The sequence below is a fragment of the Larimichthys crocea genome, chromosome VIII (assembly GCF_000972845.2).
Source record: "Larimichthys crocea isolate SSNF chromosome VIII, L_crocea_2.0, whole genome shotgun sequence".
NCBI classification, from domain to species: domain Eukaryota; kingdom Metazoa; phylum Chordata; class Actinopteri; family Sciaenidae; genus Larimichthys; species Larimichthys crocea.
Window position 1 is genome coordinate 22,359,841 of NC_040018.1, and position 16,685 is coordinate 22,376,525.

General features: G+C 40.6%; 1 protein-coding gene across 1 annotated transcript in view; it reads left to right on the plus strand.

The window, feature by feature from the left end:
- The window catches only part of tox3 (TOX high mobility group box family member 3), a 39,755-nt gene extending 24,034 nt beyond the window's left edge, over positions 1-15,721 (plus strand). The window contains exons 3-8 of the mRNA XM_027280978.1: positions 6,000-6,251; positions 12,475-12,738; positions 12,849-13,079; positions 13,306-13,386; positions 13,633-14,205; positions 14,323-15,721. Coding sequence (XP_027136779.1) covers positions 6,000-6,251; positions 12,475-12,738; positions 12,849-13,079; positions 13,306-13,386; positions 13,633-14,205; positions 14,323-14,529 — 1,608 coding nt within the window. The 3' untranslated portion in view covers positions 14,530-15,721. The remainder of the gene's footprint in view (positions 1-5,999; positions 6,252-12,474; positions 12,739-12,848; positions 13,080-13,305; positions 13,387-13,632; positions 14,206-14,322) is intronic.
- The last annotated feature ends 964 nt before the right edge of the window (positions 15,722-16,685 follow it).

A 16,685-nucleotide genomic window follows, 5' to 3' on the forward strand; every position in this document is an offset into this window, starting at 1 on the left:
TGTCTGGCTTGGGCTGAGGATACAGTGGGAAAGGGAGTCTCCATTATGAGGGCTCTAAGATGAACAGTTGACTTTGACAGCAAGTCTAAAATTATGCCCCCACAGTTGGTATTGTTTTCAAATCATGCCAGACAGTTAGCTACTGCATAAAAATATACACGCTTTTATGTATTTGTAGATTCACGCCTACTATCTGTACTGTACTGCCTTTAGCTACGCCTCTTTCTCAAAATAGGTCTGGAAACATTATTGGTATTTTGAGTTATCAATTGGACTCATAAAGACATCTCCAAATGTTTTCTATTTTAATAAAAACAAAAAATGTTTTCATTTATTGTAACACATTTTTTGTTTGTTTTTTTGCAATAGTATACCTACCATGTTCCTGAGACAATATATAACTTAGTTAGTCCATGTTTAGTTACAGTCTAGTGAAATTTGACTCCTTGAACAACCACAATCATGGACAGTTTTCAACCACCTGTTGTTTTTTCTACATGAAGATATTGTAATGATTTAAAGTAAGACTATGTACTTTGTGCTAATAGCTTTCACTGTGCCTATGAATGGCAATAATGGTAACTGCTAAAACATAGCATAACACAGGTAGATTTTTTTATTTACTTCTTGGGATCCAAGTAGATAGTTGTTTACAATATTTTCTGCTATATTGCATTACCGTGAAATGCCTTAAAGCTAAATATAAGTTTATATTCAGCTACTATTTTTCTATACAACATATCATGTCTATTTAAAATTGGATACAGTATTTGTTGTGAACAAGGCAGATTGCTTCTACATTAGGACACAGCAGACCTGTGTTTGCTGTTTAGATGGCCAATGTATCATTTACCTTATGCACTTAGGGGATGAGATAAGATGACCTTGGTGTGCCTGGTAAAGCATAGATCTTAGCATAGAAAGCTTGACTGCTTCCCTTAGGGAAAAGGATACTGTACACTGAGATTGTGTTCCACTCAGATGTATCATTTTACTTTCCCAATCAAATTAGAGACATGTAATGAACTATAAATATGTAGAAATGGACTACAAATGATCCAAATTTGAAATAATGTTGATTAGGGGTGCCATGGTTGATGTTGTCATTTGAGTAGCTGCACTCTGCCTGTCTAGATATTTGAAACTGGATCCTCAATCCTGCCTCTATTGATTCTGAGGCCTATTATATGCAGTAATTGCATGCTGCTGCCTTTAACAAGTCTGGGTTATTGCATCTGTGAATTGCATTACTACGTTTATTGAAGGACTGGGAATATTGCCTGAAAAGCTTTTTCTTGCTCTTTGTCCTGATATTGAAAGAACACCATGGCAGCATGGGGATAAAACATAGGAAAGAGAAATACACTGATACATGTCTCCTAGTCCGCTCTCTGTATGTTTCTATTGTTGTAAGCATTGTGCCATTTGTTATAGGTTAAAACAATGTGCAGACTTCATATAAAGCAACATATACTGTTCACCACAATATGTTGTCATTTTTAGCCATGCTAGTGGCGTGGCTCTTGGGATGGCAATATTGGTTGTTCCATCGGTCTGCCACTTTTTTTGAGACTGATAACAACTATCATATGAACATTTTGTGCAAACCGTCATGTTCCTCAGGGGATGAAATCCATTGACTTTGGTGATCCCTTGTTTTTTCCTCTAGCAACACAATGAGGTTGAGTTTTTTTTGGGTTCTCACTGTCAGTGTCTTGACAATTTAAAATTTCCCATGAAATTTGGTAGATATTGAATCCTAGATGATCAATACTCATGACTTTGGTGACACCTTTACTTTTTATCTAGTGCCTCTGGGATTTTTCAGAGAAGTTTTCACTCATCCCTTGGAATATCTCAACATCTCTCCATTGAACTATTGGATGGCTTGTACAGAAATTCACAACCCCATCAGGACAAATTAATAAGTAATAATACCATCCACTGACATATACCCCCACCTTCAAGTAAACAGTTTAATATCGTCAATACTTTGGAATACAGTTGACGCTCGCTATAACACGATTCACTTTTTCGCGGACTCGCTGTTTCGCTGATTTTTTTAGTGTAATTTTGCATGCTTTTTTTTTTTTTACAGCGTACTGTACAGTATGAACGCGCATTGTGTTCTGCGTCCTAAATTGGCTAAGGGAGTACTGTACAAAATGCGTGTAAAAAGGTGTATAAAAGTGTGTGGTTAGGGGTTTTACGGCCTTAAAACATGTATAATAATTGTAAAACTTACTTCGCGGATTTCGTTTATTGCGGGTTATTTTCAGAACATATCCCCCACGATAAACGAGGGACCACTGTACCTGAAAAAACTAATGGCAATTCCATAAACATTAGCTGTATCATGTGATCCATGCTATATTATGCAGCATTAACGTGCTAATATGCTAACTAAGCTTTTACCTGCTAAACATTAGCATGTTAGCGGCACTGCTGTCTCACAGAGCAGCTATTATTGCTGTTATATTGTATGTTGTTGTGTTGTGTTTTATATAATTCTGTCTCTGCACCAATAAGAATACAAACTTTCACTGCACACTATACTTTATTCATTGCTGTGCATAATTAAATTTTAATTCTGAATATTATAAATGATTAAGTGTTGCTCGATAGCCCTCCACTCTTTGATTTTCTCAGGCAGAATTTAATATCTGTTGAGAATAATTTGCAGTACAGTGTAGTTTATTCTAGGTTTACCACCTGCAATAGGCACTGAGGACTGAAGATGTCCCACACACCTGCTCAGGATGCCCATGCTGAGTATATCAGGCCTCTCTGTTACAAGCTCTGCTTTGCCCTCATACCACTGGACCCTGTGGCTGCCAATAGAAAGACACATACACACACACACTTCTCTCTGTCTTTCTGTTGTGCTCTCCCTTGCCCGCCCTTTAACATGTACATGCCTGCACATCCCAAGCCAGCATCTGGCTTGGCACTTGGCTCTGCTGAGTCTTTCAGAACAATTTAAATGGATAATCAGGCTGGTGATGCAAAGAAAGTGGATTGTGCATCTCTTAATCTCCAATCAGAGCCCCCTAAGCTGCTCCTGGTGCAGAATTAGACTGGCTTTATGTGAAATGACACTAGACAGTGTGCAAAACTGTAACACTCTGCGGGTTCCAGTAAAATCTGGCACCTCTTCCCCCGGGGAGAGCCTTTTCTTCGCAGACAGCTGACATCTTCCATGCCCCCCCCCGCCCCCCAAATGAGACACAAACGCCATGTCTCCATTATCAGTGCCCCTGGTGCAGATGTTAATTTGTATCATCATTAACAAAGAGACACGATGCACACAAGTGCAGTCTTTGATACTGATCTGTCCCTTCCCCACAGTCATTTTTTTTCTTTTTCTATCCTCTACTTACACTCTGTTTAGCAGACACTAAACACTAGCATTCCTCTCTTCCAAGTACATGTCTGTGTTTTGCTTAAAGGTCACAGTCATGCTTGTGCCGCTCTCCTACAAAAGTGGAGCTCACCTCAGCCACCCTTCTTCTTTGACGTCTCATATCTCTAGCTTGGCTCTATAATTCAGGCCACAATGCACCGGCCTATAGGATCCAGTGGCCTATATAGTTCTGCCCTGATTTACCTTCTACAGAAAACCTACTTACATCAGCAAATAGTACCCATAGTAGAGCAAAAGCAAAAAGAAAATGGTAAGTGATATGTTTCCTTCCTCAAAAGCATTCCTGCAAGGGATTATGTGGATAAATGTGGCCCAAGTGTCACAGTCTGTTCAGTGTATCCGACTGTACTGGACAAGGCAAGACCATGACAGCGCTGATACTTCTTTGTCAGAGAGATTATAATAGTGTGCCAGTGCTTTCAGATTGCTACATGATGTGATACAGATGAGACTGGGACTGCAGATCTCAAGGCTTGCATGGAGGTTGACCCTGCTCCACCAGAGACATTGAAAAAGATGAATGAAGACTGTGATGATGAACAATCTCCGATCCTCTCCATGTGCAACTAGAACTTTTTGTCCGTGACTCAGGATGGTTTAGTTTTATGTCTCTTATAAACACTCACTTCACATGCTGCTGAACAGGCGTTATTGTGAACTGAGTTCCAGAGATTTCTGAGTGGACTGAAGCATAATATGACAGCAGAGGACTCAGAGTAAATGGTTCCTACTGAAGGTGCTTGTGATTTATTCTGCACTCTGCAAGCCAGAGGCCAGGGCTGTGATGAATATGACCTTAGCTCCCTCTGAAAGGAGAACTGATTCTCTAGCTGTGAAACAAGCACTGAAAAGTGAAACAGTGGTAGGGAGCAGGAAGAGGAAAAGAAAAGGGGGGAATGAAAACTCTATTAGCTGCCTCTGCCACTGGAATTCATCAGTGCTTGTCAAGACAGCTGCCCTGAGTAGGCAATGAATTAGTTTCAAGTGTCTGTGTGCTAAAGCAAGCAAGGGGAACATTAATACTCCCTAATCAAGGGCTGTGTTGGCATATTCCCTCCGTTGTCTCCCTTCTGTTATTCTATCCCCTACCAGAGACAAAAAGACAGAGCTGTGGACGACAGGGAAGACATGCCTGGTTAGCTTTGTTGTTGAAACCAAGTTAGCTTTGCTGGCAGGTCGTGCAACTCTTAATATCAGGTTTATAGGTTTGAGGTTAGGAGAACGTCACCTCTATTGGTAGGAGTTTGATTCCTATAGGACAAGCCATGCACTCATTCTTTATATGAGACTAAGTGCTGTAATGTTGTCACATTTTGTTAAGAGTGAGGCCAGGGAGACTGTGAGAAAAACCAGCTCCCCTTTCAAAGAGACAGGTTTATCTCAAGAAGTGAGGCATGATCATCTCCAGCACTCACAATCCCGTTGAAAATTAAATGCAGGTGTGTAAAAAGGTGAAATCGGCCTACAGGAGACTCATCGGAGCCTGTTTGAATTGATATAAATGTCTGTTTACTCCTGTTTTTTGGCCTCCAAGCCAATCATTTTCATGCTGCTACCACTGTCCAAAATTTCAAATAGTTGATGGGGTCACAAGAGGCAGGTTTCAAACTGTGCTTTCAGTGTTTGAGAGCAACCTGAAGCACTTAATTTCTGTGTTTTCCAGACTCTTAATGCAGAGCTGGCTACTTTTTTGTTTAATTTCACATGCTGGTCAACACACCCAATAAAACCTGGACCTTTACCAGATTTTAGCATCATGTTGCTATGCTTTCAAGCATTATGCAGAGGGCTAGCAGTTAAAATCATGTCACTTTTAGTAGGAAACCCATTCTTTGAAGAGGTTTTCTGTAACTTAGCAGGAGCAGCCAAGCCCAGCGCCTCAGATAGCATGCTGTTTGGTGTTCAGCCGCATGTATGTAGACCCACAGTGTGGTCATTGTGAGGATATGAATATATTGGCTTTCCATAGAGTAGCTTAATGCAATGTGCAGATGAAAACAAGACCAAAGTAGGTGAACAGTCCCATCTCCAAGAAGGCGAATAAGCAAATTAAGTGTGACCAAAAGCTTTAATTCGAAAGGCAGAAGGATTAGGCTGTTTGATGAGCAGATTTAAGGGTGCAGGCAAGGGGAACAAAAAGAAACACTTCTGGCCAAGCGTAATAATCTTTGAAAATGTTCTTTAAACCCATCTCCCTGTGACGTGTATTTTCACTGCACTTCAACCCAACATCTTCCATCCTCAAGATTAAGGGCTTTTATCATGTATCCTCTCTCTCCCATGATTGCTGCTTGATATTTTTGCTTTTGACGTCTTCTTTCACACTTGCCTTTTTTAGTTCTTTTTACTCAAAGTGGACTTTAATAGGTTTAAGAAATGTTACATCTTAGTGCACTTACAGACAAGTGTATTACCACTCTACTAAAACACTCCCTCTCTTAAACAAAGTTGTCTGATTTAATCCCTGAAGGTTTCCTTCCGGCGTGTTAGATAAGGCCCACCTCAGCAAATGCTTGCTGACTGTTTTCTGTTGCTGGATTTCATGACTTTCCTCTTCCTTCCTCCTCCTTTGCAGACTTTTCATACACCCAGCTTGGGAGACGAGGAGTTTGAGATTCCTCCCATTACACCTCCACCTGAGACGGAGTCTGGTCTGGGTCTATCCGAAGTGGACTCACCTTTCCCTGCAATGCCAGAGCCCCCGGTTCCACACAGGGGTCCTTTAATTCCTCAGTTCCCCCCTCAGAGCCTGGATCTGCCCTCTATTACCATCTCACGCAACATGATGGATCAGGAAGGGATGTCTGTCAACAACGGCCAACCAGTGGTGAGCACTTCTATGCATATACACCACTAGTAAATCAACAAGTCTATTTATTTTCTGCAACCAGACAAATCTTTTCCTCATTTCTCAACAAAGAGAAATCCTGCACTAGTGTTGCTCCAGATGTGGCTTTTGGTGGTGTATCCAAACTAAAAGACATGATTTATGAATATATACTACTAGAGACCCCTAATATCTGAAGCATCCTTAAATGAGCCCTTTTACTGAACCGTAATGTCACCTTCACAGTTTTTGTACGCCTCCTGTTGTCAGTGCATCTGGCACAGCATCTGGTCTTGTTTACAACACAGGAGGTATATGATCACATTGAGTAAATGTCATGATATTATGTTACTTACTGTGAGGATTTCTTTTTAAAAGCACTGAGTGTGGATGATCCCCCTCTGTAAGGTGAGCAGATGTGAATAGATCACAGGTGTAGAGTACAAAGCGTATTCAGCCCCAGAAGGACAGTGAAAATGGGACCCAAAAGTGCCACAGTTTCACATGCTCATATTTAATTCATGTCGCCTCCAGAAGCCTTTTTTGTGCTGTAAATGCTGAGGCATGCTTCTGTCCAATGTCACATGAGGTCTTCCAAAAAGACACATATTTTGTTTGGAGTTTAGGATCAGCTTTGTCTTTGTGTTGTAAAGAATTTGCTCTGAAAGGACTGGACTGGATCAATATATTTTAAGCTTAATAGTCCTTTCCTCTTATACGAATGATCAAATATAAAACAGCGGACATAGTAATCACTCTCTTTATGTTGATACTGTTATGTGCTAGAGATTGTAAGATTGCTATCTTAGGGTGGAAAGGCATTTTCAAATGCCACAATCATGGAAGCATTGAGGAGGAAAAATGGAAATGTCACTGGCTGACTAGTTGTCTTACAGACCCATTACAAAAATGGAAGATTCATTTAGGAGAAAAGAAACGAAAGGACAAAGGCATGAGCAGAGAGATGATGATGTTGATGCTGAATTTTTTTCTTTGTGATCCACAAAGTACATTGCATTGGGAAGATGTGCCATGATCATTAAAATGTGTGAATTAATGCTCCTTCCCTCCAACACAATTGTTGAATCACACTGATATTATATTTATTTACATTCCATATGAGAAGGGAGCTATAAAAATTTACAGCTCTTTTTCCTGCTTCCATGCTTCTGGCATGTAAAATAATTGCAGCTTTTAAAATATCTCCGCTGCATACAGTAAGTGAGCCCCGGAAGGCTTTTGCCTAAAGAATTTTCATTTCATGGTCAGTTAAGCTTTCTACATCTGGAAGAAACGGAACCTTGACACAATTACATTCCTGACTGTTCTCACGACTTGCTGGAGGATTAGATTTGATTCTCAAACATTATTCCTCTTTAACACCATTTGCATGGCTCATGTCTCTGATTGTGCAGAGACTCTATTAAAAACTGAGGGGAGAATGTGGGTTTCTGCTCCTTGCCTCGTGGCATTGTCGGCGGCACACTACTCACTCGTTATCAGTCATCACACATTGTACTGCAGGAAGGCTTGTGGTGGCCCTTCATTTTTTCTGTAAATGGGATTGATCCCCAAAAGTCTTGTGCTTATAGAAATTCTATTCATCTAGAGTTTTAGATTAACACAACTTTTAAATGAGATAAGTAGCGTTGTTCTCAGTGCTTTCTATATACAGAGACAATGATTTACGAAGGCCCTAAGAGAGGTGTTTTGTCATTTTGTCAGCACACTGATAAAGGAATGACAACCTTATATACATGATTACATTCTGTGTTATTTGTTATGGCTGCAGGGGCAAACAAATAAACCGTGCACTATTGCAATTACATTTTTCATCAAGCCACCATGCTCATATTTCCCAAACACTCGTCTTGGTTTTCTTTTCTGTATACAAGCTTACTGGTGGAGAATATTTAGTGCACGTGAAAGCCTGTCTCTTATCAGAACTTAATGAGAAACCCAACCAGTGAATATACCTGGGCTATTTTCAAAAGCTTCTTCCATGTCATTGCATTGCCAAGTGTTCTGCTAATTCCTCTCCCCATAATGTTCAGCGTATGTCTTGCAAATTGGCCACAGATGCCGGGCTTCTACAAAGAGAAATACATTTTCTCAGCTGCAATGTGCCTGGCAAGCCCTGAATCTGAAGTCATTATTTATTTAATCTGATCTCCTAACAAGCTTCTGACTCTCATTTTTGTCTCCCAGCATGTGTCCTCCTGATTTGTGATTGAATCTCAATAGTGCCAAATAGTACTGGAGTTAGAGCTGCCAGTATTGCTTTATTCACAATTTCTTCTCGATTTTCTCCCTGCTGCACAGCAAGGGTCTCTCGGTTCTATTTCAAAAAACACCTGGTGCCTTCACCACATTTTAGGTTTTTCTTGACACATGTAAGCATGTACTGAAATGTCCTCCGTGATTGGATTTGAAACGTACAGGAGTCAACTAGTTGTATTAGATGTTAAAATCAATATTTAGGAGATATGAGCCCTGCTGTTCTGTTAGATTTACCATTATGTGGTGATGCATTATATATTTTTCATTACCAACTAACTCTTTAACATGCCATTGCGTTTTCAGAGCCAAAGAAGACATACTAATATTAAATACAAAATAGTGTGTTTGGAGAACATGCATCATGCAAGATGAAAGTGAAGCTGAAAAAGCCATTTGTAGTTTGCTGTTCACATGATTTGATACGCCTTGATATTGTGTAGATTGCCAGTGAGTATAATACCCTGAGTTTTGACTGGTCAAAAACCACTATATCCTGAATTAAATGGAAAATGTGAGCACTGTTGCAGAAAGCATGTTTTTCTACACTTCCCTCTTATCTCCCTTCCAAGCCAAGAAGCACTGACATGAGTTGTACATCAATTTAAGAGAGTGGATTTTTTTTTCGCTCCGTTTCTTTTTTCTTTTCTCCCTCGACAGACAGCTATTGTGACATATTGGGTCAGTCAGAAATGAAAGATATTCATGCAGGCATGCAATACTTGTAATGAAGTCTCAGCTTGACCTTCTGCATGATTGATTCTGTAATTTACTTTTCTCAGGCTGCTCTCAAAATGAAATGATGTCATGTTGGACAAGTTTTAAATACCCATAATGCATCAGGAGAAATGGTGGAAAGGGGTATGGGTCAGTGGCTGTACCGGACCAAGGGGAGGGAACCTACTGGCCTCACTGTCTTGAGTGGGTGGAGGGAAAAAAGGGAGAGAGATTTGTTTTTAAGTGGGGGTTAGAGGTTGGGGAGATAGATAGACTGAGTTTGCACACCATAGACAGAGAGAGAAAGACAGAGAAGTGTTTTTGACTGAGACAGGGCAAGGGAAAGAAAAACAATTTATCTTCATGCTATTATAGCCTTTACCAGCATTCAAAATTCCATTTTTCTCATTTGGCTTAAGCACAGACTTCAGCAGGTTGCTGAAAATGGAGGAAAAAAAATAAAATGATGTACCCGTTTAGAAGCCGAGTAAAGAAATATGTGCAGAGCACTGATAAACTATCTTTAATAGGACTGACCTTTCATGCTGGCGAAAGTTACTGGGGGATTCATCCTTATAATTACCATATAGATGATTTTACCCCTCTCCTGCCATGGAACATTTCCAAGAGCTCTGGCATTGATTGAATGGAAATTGAACTTGTTAACATTCTTTTCAGCCTGTTACAGCTCAGTACATGGTGCCACTGTTCATACATTCTCCCTAAATTCTGATTTCCAATATCTTTAAGAACAGACTGGAGCCTGCTTTCATTGACATCAGCGTTGAGATTTTTATCACTTGGTGAATGCATAATGTTGCAGTTTGAGTCCAGCTGCTGTGTTTATTGGCCCGCGTTTATTGTGGAAAGGGTTTCACACACTGTCAGTAGTGTTTTTTTTCTCATCTGCTGGTTTTCAGAATGTGTTACGTGGCTTTGTGTGGAGTGTTTGCTGTGTTAAGTGTGGATGAGGCCAACAGTAATGTACAAAACAAGCTATTTTTTTTTTCTTTTCACAGCATATTGTTGATGGCATTATGTTGACGACATTATGTTGCCAGCTTTTTCAGCTTTCACATTAAAAGCAACACAATGGGGAATATTACAAAATATTTGATTTGGGAGTAGATTACAGCTCGCAAGTGTTTGACGTACAAACACAAAGACAGACAACACACCTAGACACACATAGACCAAACTAAGGAGGACACATCTGGCAACTGTGTACTCAAGATAAGGACTTATTTGCAGATTTACGATGACTATCAAAATATCTAGTTAGATGTCTGCTGTGACTGCTGACAATAGTGTAATCAAAATGCAAATGCGAAGGCAGAGGGACATAAATAAACATCCTAGTGCCAGATTCATATTCACAATCAAGGCAACTGTTACTTAAGATGATTTCTTTGACTACTGTGTTATTAGCTGTTATCTTGTCATTCAAATCAGACATGTGTTAATGCTGGCGTTTCACTCATGTGACTGTCAGTGCTCTTTTGTTACATCAAGTGAAAAGCAAAATTGCTGCCACACCAGTTATTGCTATAATATGTAATAAAATAAGACATTTAGCAGACTGTTCAATGTGATATGATCAAGTGTTTAACTGTGGTCATCAGTGCATATTAAAAAAAAAAATGCACAACACACACAAGGCCATTTAGAAGAAATTGCCATATTCCAAACAAATGGCAAAATGGGCCATTGCTCTAAGTCAAAACTGCGTCACTGGGATTGGGAAAAAGTGTTATTATACAGATGGCCACGACTAATGAGCTCAGTGTGTGCATCTTTGATGTTCGCAGTGAGCAGAGAGCAAACTGCGAGCCATCGTGTTCTCAGTAATGAAGATGACAATAGCACTCAGAACATGGCGGGTTGTAGATATGTAAATCACAGTCATTTGGTCACTGGCTTGTTTATTGCAGCTTTTATTTGCAAGAAAAGTAAAAGCTCCCATATTTGAAGAATCACAACAATATGTCTCCAATTTCTTCCTCACCTTTACAAAATCTTCCTAGCACATGTAAATATAAATCCGTTCACACTTCATAGATTGTATTTATGATAAGCAGAAGACATGGCGTATGAGAAAGAAATGGATTGTAGATCCAATATGTTTCAGTCTGAAATGGTGTTATGATATTGTTTTGGAAGACAGGCATTCATAAGGTTCTTTCAATAAAGCCAGGTGTGTGGGTTTATGATGTGTTGATGTTGGGAGAGATTGGGTTTTGCTGCTGAATACCAGATGGATGTACCCAGGGAGAACAAATCACCTTTTCTGTTGTGTTCACGTCCCCCTCCTCTGTTCCATGTCAGCTCTGCTAGCTCTCTGATCAGTCTTCCCTCTAGGGAGCTGGCAGTTCTTGTAATTTCATCCTCACCACAATCAATGCAAACATGTTGCCTGCACCTTTTCTGAGACTCTTTCAAGAACCAAATGTTTTACCAGGAAAAAAGTGAAAGAGATTTTGAAAATGTTATTACATTATGGATGCTAGAAGGGAGGGTACCTGTCCAAAGCTCTTAAGGTTCATACCTTCAGCCAGTTGATTTATGGAGTTGATTATAAAGAAGTTTTTTCCCCACTATTTGGCAGTCAAACATGATCTATGAAAGGTGCCTCTTTCACAGAGTTATAACCATAAAGTAACATTACACCAAAGCATATAGGCTTGTGGCCGCCTGAAACTGAACTGACATGTTGCTGCATGCATACAAACTGTGACTCAAACAATCTTTTTATTGTGGCATTTGAAGTTATGTACCACAGCACAGGGAACTGACTCCACTGTTCCCCTCCAGGGACTGGGCAGTCAAAGGCAGTGTCACAGATTTCCATACAATAGAGTTTTGAAATGAATCAACTAAGCTGTGTAGCCATCTATTACTGGCTTATAAAGTTGGCTCCTCGGGTGTCAAGATAATTTATCATGGCCTGTAATAGAGACATTTAAGACCTAGGACATTGTGACATGCGATCTGCCAAATAACAATCCACAGAATCCAATGACCCGATTTCCTCTCCAGTAAAGAGATACAGCTTCTTGAGCTTCGTACACTAGGCAGTAGGGTGTCATAGTGAGTACAGAGATATCAAGCCTATGCGGACAGAACCTCAAGGGAAGCGTGAAAGCAGAGGGAAAGGGATCAATGAAATATTCCATTTGATTCTTATTTTCTTAACAAGCCCCCTTTTGCCTTTATATCAATTCCTTTGCAGAATGTTGGACCAGGCCATCTTCGTCAGTACCCACCGAACCCAGCCATGGTGATGAAGTCCATCATTAGCATGAACAGCCCCAATGGAATGATATCACGGAATCAGCTGACTACCATCAACCAATCCCAACTCAACGCGCAGCTGAGCCTAAACATGGCAGGACCAAACATCACCCATACTTCCCCATCACCACCTGCCAGCAAGTCTGCCACACCGTCTCCCTCCAGCTCCATTAACGAAGATGACCAGGATGAAGGCAACAGGGTGAGCAAAGTTAGAAATCATTCAGAAGACTGTGTTAAATAGAATTGTATTGTATAGAAGGCATTTATAATGTAATGTCTAATGTATCTTAATCATTGTGATCATTGCAGGTCATTGGGGAGAAGCGACCAGCCCCCATAGATCCCACAAAGAAACCCAAGACTCCAAAGAAGAAGAAGAAGAAGGACCCCAATGAGCCTCAGAAGCCAGTGTCAGCCTATGCCCTGTTCTTCAGAGACACCCAGGCCGCTATTAAGGGTCAGAATCCCAATGCTACCTTTGGAGAGGTATCCAAGATTGTGGCCTCCATGTGGGATGGTCTGGGAGAGGAGCAGAAACAGGTACATTGTACAACAGGTACAAGGTGGCATTTTGTCAAAAATGCCACCTTGGGTGGTTAACATGAGTTACAGAAAGTTAGATCACTGAAGATCCAGACAGAAAACAAATGTATATACAGCATGTGATTTGTGTGATGCACTCTATATTGCCTTAGGTGATAGGAATTATCTCTAATGGAAATGAAGCTTTATTTATCCATTCACACATACCTTTGTGTCATCACAGGTTTACAAAAGCAAAACAGAAGCTGCCAAGAAAGAATATTTAAAAGCCCTTGCTGCATACCGTGCTAGCTTGGTTTCTAAGGTGAGAAACTGTTTTTTCTTTTCACCTGATAAATGTGTGAACTTGACTGAAAAGTGAATTAAATTTCTCAGATTCCCTTGTATTGTTTTGTGCACTGTGAAGCTGTTGAAGGCTCTGTCGTAATGACAGACACAAATGAAGTAATTTGATGTCTAGAAACTATACAGTATATGCATCGATAGACAAAGTCAGATTCTTAGAGGTGAAAACTGTGGCATTGTAAATACGTTTTGATTTTTCATCCAGGCTGCAGCAGAATCAGCTGAAGCCCAGACTATCCGGTCAGTACAGCAGACCCTGGCCTCCACCAGTCTGTCCCCAGGGCTGGTGCTCCCTTCACCTCTCAACCAGCACCCCTCTATGTCATCGGCTTCCCAGGCTCTCCAACAAGCCCTACCCAGGGCTATTGCCCCCAAACCTCTGCAGATGAGACTAGGGGGCAGTCAGATTGTGACCTCGGTTACAGTCTCCCACCAGAACATGTCCTCTGGGATGCCACCGCAGATGCTCGGTCAGATGGGTGCTGGAGGGGCCATGGTGGCAGGTGCCCAATCCACAGCGGTGTCTCAGATGAGCCCACCCATGCAACCTGTGCAGCAGCATGCAATGCAGCAGCTCCAGCAACAGCAGCAGATGCAGCAGCACCTCCAGCACCATCAGATGCAGCAGCAGCAGATGCATCACCAGCAGATCCAGCAGCAGATGCAGCATCAGCATTTTCAACACCACCTCCAGCAACAGCTGCAGCAGCACCACATGCAACAGCAGCAGCAGCAGCAGCAGCAGCAGCAGCAACAACATCAACATCAGCATCAACATCAACATCAACATCATCAACATCAACATCAACATCCACATCAACAGCAGCAGCAGCAGCAGCAGCAGCAGATGCAGCTGCAGCACATGCAGCTGCAGCATCAACTGCATCAGCAGCAGATTCATCTCCAGCAGCAACAACAGCAGCAGCAGCAGCAGCAGCAGCACCAGTCCCAGTGTTCCCCACCCCAGCACTCTCCTGGTACACCCCATTCAGTGGGAGGCTCTGCATCACTTGGCAGCCCCCAGCCGGCACCACAGCAACAACCACACCCATCTCAAATCCAGGCCCACGCCCAGGTCCTGTCGCAGGTCAGCATTTACTGAGCCAAATGGAAATCCTATCTCAAAGAACAGGAATAGAATAAAAGCATCATTCCACGTTGCTTTTCTAAGTTGCACTTAAGAAGTGTGTAAGATTTAGAATGTTATACAAAGAACTTGTCCATTGTTATAGACGGATATGCACACGCGTGTACAGGGGGTAAACATGTTAACTGGGATATTTCTGTCATAGGCTTAGCTATGACAGAAGCCTGTTAGGGCAAGCGCCCAGTGATTGTTTGTTTGTATGTTTGTTTGTTTGTGAGGTCTTTCAGTTGTCAATTTAAACTGACTGGGCACACAATATGTTGAAAGACACGTCTTTCACTGTTTTATTTAACAATAAAGCTTTATTTATGAGACCTGAGTTGTCAGTGCACCACAGAAAAAGACTTTTTGAATGCATTTCAACAAAAGGATTTCTATCAGCTCTTGCCTGGACTGAATGACTCACAGGATCCTTGCTGGAAACCAGTAACCCACACATCAGTCTTTGTTCCCACACTGGCCAGTATATAGCGAGACTTTCTTTACTCCAACCTTTCTCTTTCACACATCATTCTCGCAGATGTAACTGTTCAACAATGGCTCGGAGGAAACAGTTGATCAAATCATCAGACGTTGGAGGCCCAGTGATATTTGAACACATAAAAAACCATGTCACAAATGCAGACAATGTCTTGAAGAATAAGGGGAAGTGAAAATAAAAGGTCTTGGAACACAGATCTCTGGATGAACAACTGAAGAGACTGAGACAGAAACTGTCATAAATCATTTATGTCATCACATCATCAAACTGTAGCTGTAATCTGCTGTACATGTTTTGTAGAGTGAGGAGAGACGAGACCTCCTTTATCCAGTAAACGACCCTCCAGATGATTTGCCCAAAAGCTTGTAACTGGCACCCCCAAAAATTTCTTCTTTAATCTTATTTGTTCTTACTTCAGATGTTTAACAATTAAATTATGTTTTTATTTTGTGTAACAAAGGGGATATTTTATGGTAAACACAAATTTCTGGATCAAGGCAGATGGTTTGGGGATTGATGTATTTTTACTCTGCTCCTTGATACCGTCATTGTTTTAAAAAAGGAAAAAAAAGAAAACTAGCAGAGCCAGTTTGTTGCACTGCCAAAGCCAACTGACAAGGCATCGGAGGTATTTTTGCCAGCTGTACAGAAGTCCCTGAAAAAAAAGAAAACGTTGTACATTTTTCATATCACCTGTTGTAAAGTTTTAATATGTGAGGCTTTAATTAAAACATTGTTAAACGACCTGTGGATTGCTATATCACATAGTGCATTTCTGCTCTTTTATACTTTTTTATGAGTTACAATAGCAGCGATTAATTTTGTTTGTATTTTGCTTACAAATCAACTGCTTTTGAAAACTGTCCATAGTATAAATGCATATTGGTATGGAGTTCTTGAAAAGTTGTTTTCAGCTCACAATAGGAAAAGTAATTTAATGTGTGAGTTTTTTCTCAGCCATGAAGACGAATCCAGAGACATTCCATCACTAATATGATAGTAGCCATAATTTTGTATGAAGTATTATATATTTCTTTGTGTCTCTGTTCAAAATTAAACTATCAATCACAAATATTTATTTGGAGGAATTGATTTATTTCAAAACTTATATTAGCCTTAATTTCTATAAGGTATTTCTTCACTTCTCCTTGTTAGCTATTGAATTTAAAACCACTGATAAATATTCATAGCACTTGTTTCTTTATGAGATACTGAAAAAAAATTTGTATATTTTCTATGGAGTAATTCTATAAGAGAAAAATACTTCGCAGGGGGTATATGAGCATTCATGTTGGCATTAATATAGTGTGTGCTGTTTCTCAGTGATTTGAATGGAAGTCCATTGTAACTGTGTGTAAAAACAGTGTTGATACTGGACAAGGTCAGCATGTAACTGGTACTTGTCTCAATAACAGTCCCCTTCTCACACACCAGTGCATTGGATTCTGCCTCTTTCTTACTCCCTTCAAAATCGCTTCATTTCCAAGACATCCCCAGGGGTTTGCTGAGCTCCCTTGAATAATATGGTGAGTGGGGGAGGGAAGGCAGGCAAACAATAATTATCATATCTTCACAATAGCCGGTGAATCCACTGGCCCAGAGAAGGGCCTTTTTTTTCTTTTCTTCTTTT